This window comes from Eriocheir sinensis, unplaced genomic scaffold, assembly GCF_024679095.1.
Source record: "Eriocheir sinensis breed Jianghai 21 unplaced genomic scaffold, ASM2467909v1 Scaffold768, whole genome shotgun sequence".
In the NCBI taxonomy this organism is placed as follows: domain Eukaryota; kingdom Metazoa; phylum Arthropoda; class Malacostraca; order Decapoda; family Varunidae; genus Eriocheir; species Eriocheir sinensis.
This window is the reverse complement of record NW_026112129.1, coordinates 94697-105000: the sequence shown is the minus strand read 5'-3', so window position 1 is coordinate 105000 and position 10304 is coordinate 94697. Positions and strand designations below refer to the sequence as shown.

The 10304-nt window shown below is 39.5% G+C and overlaps 1 protein-coding gene across 3 annotated transcripts in view; it reads left to right on the top strand.

The window, feature by feature from the left end:
* Window positions 1-10014, top strand: part of LOC126994297 (probable WRKY transcription factor protein 1) — a 10497-nt gene extending 483 nt beyond the window's left edge. The window contains exons 1-4 of one of the 3 annotated variants that reach the window (XM_050853625.1): window positions 1-4934; window positions 7169-7318; window positions 8007-8126; window positions 9791-10014. The exon at window positions 1-4934 is cut by the window's left edge and continues 482 nt beyond it. In XM_050853625.1, the coding sequence (XP_050709582.1) occupies window positions 1230-4934; window positions 7169-7318; window positions 8007-8126; window positions 9791-9934 (4119 nt within the window). In that variant the 5' untranslated portion in view covers window positions 1-1229 and the 3' untranslated portion in view covers window positions 9935-10014. The other 2 variants (XM_050853626.1, XM_050853627.1) reach the window with 2 other exon arrangements.
* Window positions 10015-10304: the final 290 nt, after the last annotated feature.

Below are 10304 nucleotides of genomic sequence, written 5' to 3'. Positions count from 1 at the left end.
AAAATATACGAATCTGTGTTTTTTTGAAGAGCAGAAGTGTTTTGAAAAGTTGAAAAGTGGAAAATATTTGGAAACGGTGAAAGGAAAAGTTAAGGAAAAAAAATATGGCTGTGAAAGTTTGAAAATTCATAAAAAGAAGCGAATTTTTGGGGACAGCTGAAAAGTTTGAAAATATCTGAAAAGTTGAAAATATCTGAAAAGTTTGAAAATATTTGGAAAAAGCGAAAAGTTGTCAAAAAAATTGTCGCTGAAAGAAGTTTGAAAATTTATGAAAAGAAACAACTTTTTGGGTTTGAAAAGTTGAAAATTTGGCTGTGAAAGTTTGAAAATTTATAAAAAGAAAAGCGAATATTTTGGGTGAGCTGAAAAGTTGAAAATTTACAAACGGTGAAAAAAAAAGTTTGAAAATATTAAAAGAAAAAGATACAATTTGTTTTTTCGAAGAGCAGAAATGTTTTTGAAAAGTTGTTGAAAAGTTGTTGAAAAGCCGTTGAAAAGTTGTTGAAAAGTCGTTGAAAAGTCGTTGAAAAGTTGTTGAAAAGTCGTTGAAAAGTTGCTGAAAAGTCGTTGAAAAGTCGTTGAAAAGTCGTTGAAAAGTTGCTGAAAAGTTGTTGAAAAGTCGTTGAAAAGTCGTTAAAAAGTTGGAAATGGTGTGAAAAAAAAAGTTAAGCAGAAAAAAATAATAATTGACTCTGAAAATTTGAAAATAAAAAAAAGAAATATTGAGTGAAAATTAAATGAAAATTCTGGAAAAGTTGCCATGAAAGATATTTTGGCCGAAGGGAAAATGAAAATGTCGGAAAATCTCGACTTGACCGAACGGAACTTTCTGGAAAATTCGGTCAAAAAGACTCCGAATTTTCCGACTAACAACAACATCAACAACAACAACAATAACAACAACAACAACAACAAAGAAGAAGAGGAAGAGGAAGAGAAAGAAAGGGAGAGAAAAGGAGAAAAAGAGAGAGAAAAATTTGGTCTCGAAAATTCCAAAAAATGCCAAATCAAAAAATGCCCTGGAAAATGTGGAGAATATTCCGAAGATCCAGAAAAGTGCCGGAAATGCTCTGAAAAATGCCGGAAATGCCCTGAAAAATGCCCCGAAAATTCCAAAAAATGTCAAAACGAAAAATGCCCTGGAAAATCTGAAGAAAGTCCCCCAGATCCAGAAAAATGTCCGAATCGTCTCGAAAAATGCCGGAAATGCCCTGAAAAATGCCCCGAGAATGCCAAGAAATGCCGGAATTGTGTGGAAAATGCCTCGGAATATGAAAAATGCCCCGATGTGTCTGAAGAAAGTCCCAAAAATCCCCAAAAATGTCCGAATCGTCTCGAAAAATGCCGGAAATCCCCTGAAAAATGCCCCGAAAATGCCAAGAAATGCCAGAATTGTGCGGAAAATGCCCCGGAACATGAAAAATGCCCCTCAAAATCTGAAGAAAGTCCCAAAAATCCCCAAAAATGTCCGAATCGTCTCGAAAAATGCCGGAAATCCCCTGAGAAATGCCAAGAAATGCCAGAATTGTGTGGAAAATGCCCCGGAACATGAAAAATGCCCCTCAAAATCTGAAGAAAGTCCCAAAAATCCAAAAAAATGTCCGAATCGTCTCGAAAAATGCCAAAAGAGTATTGAAGAAGGTTCCAGAAAATGTCAGAATCGTTTCGAAAATGCCCCGGAAAGCGAAAAATGCCTCAAGAATTCTGAATGCGGTCTTAAAAATCCAGAAAAATGCCGAACTCGACTAAAAAATTCGGAATCAAGTCCAAAAAATGCCGAGAAATGTCAAAATGTTCCCCAAAACGCTGATTCTAGTTCCCAAAATACCGGAAAATGCCAAAATCGCGTCGAAAAAATGTCGGAACACGAAAAAAATGCCGAAAAATCCAAAAATTCCCGGAAAATCGATGAAAAATGTCCGAATTTGGAGAATCAGGGACCAGTAAGTTGCCGGATCCGTCCTGGGAACCGAAAACTTGGTACCGATACTGAAAACTGGAACCGATACCCCCCAGAGAATGGTACCGATACTGAAAACTGGAACCAGTACCCCCGAGAGAATGGTACCGATACTGAAAATAGGAACCGATACCCCCCAGAGAATGGTACCGATGCCGGAAACTGGAACCGATACCCCCCAGAGAATGGTACCGATGCCGGAAACTGGAACCGATACCCCCAAGAGAATGGTACCGATGCTGGAAACTGGAACCGATACCCCCCAGAGAATGGTACCGATGCTGAAAACTGGAACCGATACCCGCAAGAGACCCAAAAATCTGGTACCGATGCTGGAAACTGGAACCGATACCCGCAAGAGACCCAAAAATCTGGTACCGATGCTGGAAAATGGAACCGATACCCCCCAGAGAATGGTACCAATACTGGAAACTGGCCCCGAAACCCTCAAGAGTGCCGACAACTTGGTACCGATAACCCTAACTGGCCCCCAACACCTGGTACCGATACTGACAATTGGAACCGATGTCCTCCAGAGACTAGACGTTTTGGTACCGATAACCCAGACTGGCCCCGAAAACCTGGTACCGATGCTGAAAACAGGAACCGATATCCTCCAGAGACCCGGAAATCTGGTACCAATGACGAAAATTGGAACCGATGCCCTACGGAGAATCAACGTTTTGGTACCGATAACCCAGAGTGGTCCCGTAAACCTGGTACCGATGCTGAAAATTGGAACCGGAACTCTAGGATCGGTACCAAGTGTCCCTTCCTGAAGCGACCTCTCACAGCGCTGCTTCGAAGGTTCTTAGCGGGTCACGTGACGAGGAGGGGAAGCAGGGAAGCATGGAGAGGCAGGCAACAGAAAGAAATAGAAGAAGAAGAAGAAAACTTAGACAAAAAATTAAAGAAAAAACATATTTCTCAAAATTTCTCGCCCCAAATCGCCCCAAAATCGAAAAAAAGTTTGCATTGTGAAAGTTTGGAAAATTTCGATAAAAGTTCACCATTGTTAAGCCCGGTTCGAAAATGTGAAGTTTTGGCGAATTTGAGCCCAAGGGGAAAGTTGGAAAATTCGGGAAAGTTTCGAGGCTCAGAAAGTTCGGGAAAGAAGTTTGAGAGTCTCGCAAGAAACTCCTCCAGAGAGGTTGAAAGTTCGGGGAAAAGTTCGATGAAGTTTGAAAATTCGAAAAGTTTGGAAAAGTTCAGAGCCGAACTTTTCCGGGCCAGTCCCAAAATGAGGAAAAACTGCAAAATCACGCCCTCGGAAAATTTCTTGAACTTTCCACCGAATTTTCCGCCACAAAAGTTCAAAAGTAAAAGTTCGGATTTGCTCGAAAAAGAACTTGAAATGGAGGAGGAGGAGGAGGAGGAGGAGGAGGAGGAGAAGGAAGAAGAGAAAGGAAGGGAAGAAGAAGAAGAGGAGGAGGAAGGAAGAAGAGGAGGAGGAGGAGGAGGAGAAGAAAAAGAGAAAAAATTCGGATTTCTTGAAAATTTGAAAAGATTAACGAATTTCAGAAGAAGAAGAAGAAGAAGGAAAGAAGAAGAGGAGGAGGAGGAGGAGGAGGAGGAAGAAGAAGAGAAGAAGGAAGAAGAAGAAGAAGAAGAAGAGAAAATGGAGGTACAGAAAGAGGAAGAGAGAGAAAATGTGAGAAAGGAGGAGGAGGAGGAGGAGGAGGAGGAGGAGGAGGAAGAAGAGGAGGAGGAAAGAGAAGAGGAAAATATGGGCAAGAAAAGGACGAAGCGAGAAAAAGTCGGTGAAAATTCGGCCGAAATCGTTGAAAATTCGCTTGAAATCGGTGAAAATTCGTTTGAAATCGGTGAAAATTCGCTTGAAATCGGTGAAAATGCGTCCAAAATCGGTGAAAAGTCGCCCAATATCAGTGATGAGAAGTCCCCCATAGTCAGTGAAAATTCGCCCCAAATCGGTGAAAATTCGACCAAAATCAATGAAAATTCGTCGACCAAAGTCGGTGAAAATTCGCTTGAAATCGGTAAAAATGCGCCCGAAATCGGTGAAAATTCGTCGTCCAAAATCGGTGAAAATTTGCCCAAAGTTGATGAAAATTCGTCCAAAGTTGATGAAAATTCGTCCAAAGTTGATGAAAATTCGTCCAAAGTTGATGAAAATTCACTCAAAGTTGATGAAAATTCACCCAAAGTCAATAAAAACTCGTCTCCCGAAATCGGTGAAAATTCGCCCGAAATCGGTGAAAATTCGTCGCTCCAAATCGGTGAAAATTCGTCCAAAGTTGATGAAAATTCGACCAAGATCAGTGAAAGAAAGTCACCCAAAATCCGTGAAAATTCGCCCAAGATTAGTGAAAATTCGACCAAGATTAGTGAAAGAAAGTTACCCAAAATCGGTGAAAATTCTCCCAAAATCAATGAAAATTCCCCCAAAATCCATGAAAATTCTCCCAAAATCCATGAAAATTCCCCCAAAATCCATGAAAATTCCCCCAAAATCCATGAAAATTCCCCCAAAATCCATGAAAATTCCCCCAAAATCCATGAAAATTCCCCCAAAATCCATGAAAATTCCCTCAAAATCCATGAAAATTTCCCCAAAATCCATGAAAATTCCCCAAAAATTCATGAAAATTCCCCCAAAACCAACGAGAGAGAAAGAGAAGGAGAAAAGAAGCAGAGAAGAGAGGAGGAAGAGGAAGAAGAGGAGGAGGAGGAGGAAGAGAGGAGGAAGAAGAAGAAGAAGAAGACAGAGGAGGAGGAGGAGGAGGAGGGGAAGAAGGAGAAGAAGAAGAAGAAGAAGAAGCTGCTCTCAATCTTCCCTCTATACAATAGTACCAATAGTACCAATAGTAGTAGTAGTAGTAGTAGTAGTAGTAGTAGTAGTAGTAGAAGTAGTGTTAGGACCAAGCGATTGATGAAGGAGTATAAAGTTCTAAGCAAAAGTTCGACCAAGTTCTTCAGCGTCGACCTGGTTAACGATTGCTTGGACGAATGGTTGGTAAGTTCGATTAGAGACAAGTTCGGGGCGCGTTCTAACACGTTCTAACACGTTCTAACACGTTCTAACACGTTCCAAGTTCAAATTCTTAAGGTCATGCTCTCAAAAAAAGTTCAGAATGCAAATAACGTAAAAAAGTTCGGTAATTTTAAGTTCTAACACGTTCTGACAAGTTCTAACAGGTTCCAAGTTCAAATTCTTAAGGTCATGCTCTCAAAAAAAGTTCAGAATGCAAATAACGTAAAAAAGTTGGGTAATTTTAAGTTCTAACACGTTCTGACACGTTCTAACACGTTCTAACAGGTTCCAAGTTCAAATTCTTAAGGTCATGCTCTCAAAAAAAGTTCAGAATGCAAATAACGTAAAAAAGTTGGGTAATTTTAAGTTCTAACACGTTCTGACAAGTTCTAACAGGTCCGAGTAGGGGCTCCGGTAAGATCGTATGTTTAAAAAAAGTTCCAGATGCAAAAACCGTAAGAAAGTTCGGTAATTCTAAGCTCTAACAAGTTCTGAGACGTTCTAACACGTTCTAAGAGGTTTCGAGTTCAAGTTCTTTTAAGGTCATGTTCTCAAAAAAGTTCAAAATGCAAATAACGTAAAAAAGCTCGGTAATTTTAAGTTCTAACACGTTCTGACAGGTTCCCCGAGTTCAAGTTCTTCAGGTCATGTTCTCCAAAAAAAGTTCAAAATACAAATAACGTAAAAAAAGTTCAAAATACAAAAAAAAGTTCAAAATACAAATAACGTAAAAAAAGCTCAGTAATCCTAAGTTCTAACAAGTTCTGACACGTTCTAACACGTTCCGAGTAGGGGCTCCGGTAAGATCGTATGTTTAAAAAAAGTTCCAGATGCAAAAACCGTAAGAAAGTTCGGTAATTCTAAGTTCTAACAAGTTCTGACACGTTCTAACCGGTTCCGAGTTCAAGTTCTTAAGGTCACGTTCTCGAAAAAGTTCAAGAAAGATGCAAATAACGGAAAAAAGTTCACTAAGTCTAATAAGTTCGAACATATTTGTATTGGATTTAAAACCTTATCATCGGTAATACAATTCGCATGTTGAGGTTAAATTTATCCCACTCTGTAAATTTGCGTTTCACTTCAAGGCCTATTTACACACAAACCGCTATGCCTAGAGGAAAGTCATCTAGGACAAATATGTGTAGAATTTAATTGCCTATCTTTTTGTCTCTATGCCTTTTTCCCGTAAAATGCGCCGTTTGGGAGAAAAAGCTTGTTATCTGGGTTTGAGTGTACGGCGAAAATACTCAGACTCGAATTTACCTGTCAAACGTGTTCCCTTCCCTTTTCATCCGTTCTCTTCCCGTCTTTTCCATTCTCTTCCCGTCCACTTATAGGAAAAATTCTCCTTTTTCTTCTCGTGTTGTCCGTTTCTCTCTATTTCCTCTTGTTCTCTCTCTATCTCAATTTTTATCAACACTTTTCTCATCTTTTCTTCTACAAAATATCTAAATTGGCAATACATCCTTCTTCTTTCCCTCCTCTTTTCTCCTCTTTCCTCTTGCTCTTTCTTCTTCTCTTTCCACCAAATTATAGAACAATCTTTCCTCTTTCTCCTGGTGTTATCCGTTTCTCTCTATCTCTCCTCGTTCTCTCTCTATCTCTATTTTTATCAATACTTTTCTCATCTTTCCTTCTACAAAATATCTAAGTTGACAATATGTTCTTCCCCTTTTCTCCTCTTTCCTCTTGCTCCTCTTACCCCTCCTTCCATCCACTTATAGAAAAATCTCTTCTCTTTCTTCTCCTGTTATCCGTTTCTCTCTACCTTCTCTCGTTCTTTCTCTATTTTCATTTTTATTACAACTTTTCCATCTCCCACTCTTCCAAAATGTAGGGGTTGGCAATATACCATTCCTCTTTCCCTCCTCTTTTCTCCTCTTTCCTCTTAGGCCTCTTCCTCCTCTTTCCACCAACTTACAGAACAAAATCTCCTCTTTCTCCTCGTGTTATCCGTTTCTCTCTTTCTTCTCTCGTTCTCTCTCTATCTCTATTTTTATTACAACTTTTCCATCTTCCAAAATGTAGGGGTTGGCAATATATCCTTCCTCTTTCCCTCCTCTTTTCTTCTCTTTCCTCTTTGTCCTCCTCCTTCTCTTCCCACCAACTTACAGAACAAAATCTCCTCTTTCTCCTCGTGTTATCCGTTTCTCTCTATCTCCTCTCGTGTTCTCTCTATCTCCATTTTTATCAACACTTTTCATATCGCATTTCAGGTCCGGCTTCATCGGGTGGACACAGACAGCCTTCTCTACAAGGATATGGAAGAATTGAACATCTCTTATATATTGTTGAGTCTAAGCTTCCCCGATAACTTCCCCTTTCAACCTCCCTTCCTACGCGTCCTGTCTCCAAGGATTGAGAAGGTAAGGAGGAGGAGGAGGAGGAGGAGGAGGAGGAGGAGGAGAGAGAGAGAGAGAGAGAGAGAGAGAGAGAGAGAGAGAGAGAGAGAGAAGGATAAGGAAAACTGTAACATCCTCTCTCTCCTATTATTACTACTACTACTACTACTTAAACTACTTATAATAGACACTTATAAATATCACCACGGAATTTAGAAGACACTTAAACCTACTATCCAACACCTCATATGACTACTATCGACTACCCACCCCCTACTACTACTACTACTACTACTACTACTACTACTTAAACTACTAATAATAGACACTTATAAATATGACCATGGGATTTAGAAGACACTTAAACATACTATCCAACACCTCACATGACTACTATCGACTACCCACCCCCTACTACTACTACTACTACTACTACTACTTAAACTACTAATAATGGACACTTATAAATATCACCACGGAATTTAGAAGACACTTAAACATACTATCCAACACCTCATATGACTACTATCGACTACCCACCCCCTACTACTACTACTACTACTACTACTTAAACTACTTATAATAGACACTTATAAATATCACCACGGAATTTAGAAGACACTTAAACCTACTATCCAACACCCCACATGACTACTATCGACTATCCACCCCCCTACTACTACTACTACTACTACTACTACTACTACTACAGGGCTTCGTCATGGAGGGTGGCGCCATCTGCATGGAGCTACTGACACCACGTGGATGGGCCTCTGCTTATACGATCGAGGCTATCATCATGCAATTCGCCGCTAGTTTGGTCAAGGGACAGGTAAGAGTTTTGCTATTTTTTTCCTATTTCCCTTCACCTGAGACTATTACCATTGCTACCATGTAAACTATAACTATTTGCCTTTCTATTCCCACTATAACTATTCTGCTACCTTTAACCAGTCAACCACAATTCAGGAAAGAGTAACAACAATTTCAACCCAAAACATCACAAGAATTCCAGTTTTTCCAGTCAAGCCGTCAAGCATTTTCCTTTTTTCCCTATTTTCCCTTCATTTGTTACTACCACCATTACTAACATATAAACTAAAACTATTTACCTTTCTATCCCCACTATAACCATTCTTCTAACTCAAACCAGTCAACCACAATTTAGGAAAGACTAACAACAATTCCAACCAAAATATACCACAAATTTCAACTTTTCCACTCAAGCACTCAAACATTTTCCTCTTTTTTCCTACTTTCCCTTCATTTGATACTACCACCATTACTATCATATAAACTACAACTATTCACCTTTCTATCCCCACTATGACCATCCTTCTAACTCTAACCAGTCAACCACAATTCACAAAAACTTAACAACAATTTCAGCCAAAACTTATCCCCAAATTCAACTTTTCCTATCAGTCTCAAAACCTTTCCTCGCTTTTTCCTACTTTCCCTTCATTTGATACTACCACCATTACTATCATATAAACTACAACTATTTACCTTTCTATCCCCACTATAACCATTCTTCTAACCCAAACCATTCAACCACAATTCGCAAAAAACTAACAACAATTCCAATCAAAATATACCCCAAATTTCAACTTTTCCACTCAAGCACTCAAACATTTTCCTCTTTTTTCCTACTTTCCCTTCATTTGATACTACCACCATTTCTACTATATAAACTACAACTATTTACCTTTCTATCCCCACTATAACCATTCTTCTATCTTTAACCAGTCAACCACAATTCACGAAAGAGTAACAACAATTCCAACCAAACTTACCCAAAATTAAACGTTTCATATCAGTCTCAAACGTTTCCTCTCTTTTTTCTACTTTCCCTTTATTTGATTTTTTCCTACTTTCCCTTCATTTGATACTACCACTATTCCTACTATATAAACTACAACTATTCACCTTTCTATCCCCACTATAACCATTCTTCTAACCCTAACCAGTCAACCACAATTTAGGAAAGACTAACAACAATTCCAACCAAAATATACCACAAATTTCAACTTTTCCTATGCAGGTCTCAAAACGTTTCCTCAATTTTTTCTACTTTCCCTTAATTTGCTACTACCACCATTCCTACTATATAAACTACAACCATTCACCTTTCTATCCCCACCACAACCATCCCTCTAACCCAAACCAGTCAACCAGGAAACACAAAACCTTAACCACAACTTCACCCAAAAAACACCAAGAATTCCAGTTTCTCCAATGAAGCCGTCAAACATTTTCCTCTTTTTTCCTACTTTCCCTTCTACTACCACCACCGTCACCACTACCACACAAACTACAACCATTCACCTTTCTATCCCCACCACAACCACCCCTCTAACCCAAACCAGTCAACCAGGAGACACAAAACCGTAACTACATTTCCATCTCAAAACTCCCAAATCTCACACCAACCTATCCACGAAAGTTCTGCTTCTACCCCTGCTATTGCTGTTACCCCTGCTGCTCTGCTTCCAGGGGCGCGTCAGCAGGAAGACCAAAGCCGGCCCTCAGCACAGCATCAAGGAGTTCAGCAGGAAGGAAGCGGAAGCAGCGTTTAGGAGCTTAGTTAGAACGCATGACAGATATGGTTGGGTCACCCCGCCATTGTCTGAGGGATAAAGAGGAGGAGGAGGAGGAGGAGGAGGAGGAAGAGGAGGAGGAGGAAGAGGAGGAGGTATATGTATATGTGTATCTATGTAGCCAAGTATTATTATTATTATTATTATTATTATTATTATTATCTATATAAATGTTTGTAACTATCACTGGTTTGACTATCCCAATACTACTACTACTACTACTACTACTACTACTACTACTACTACTACTACTACTATAATCTAACACACAGGAAAAGCCAAGCTCGAATCACATCACAGTCATGTCACGCGCAAACAACCTGTGGGTTTTCAAGACAAGATCGAATCATATCACAGTCAATTCCAGTTTTTCCGACCAAGCCTTCAAACTTTTTCCTTTTTTTCCTACT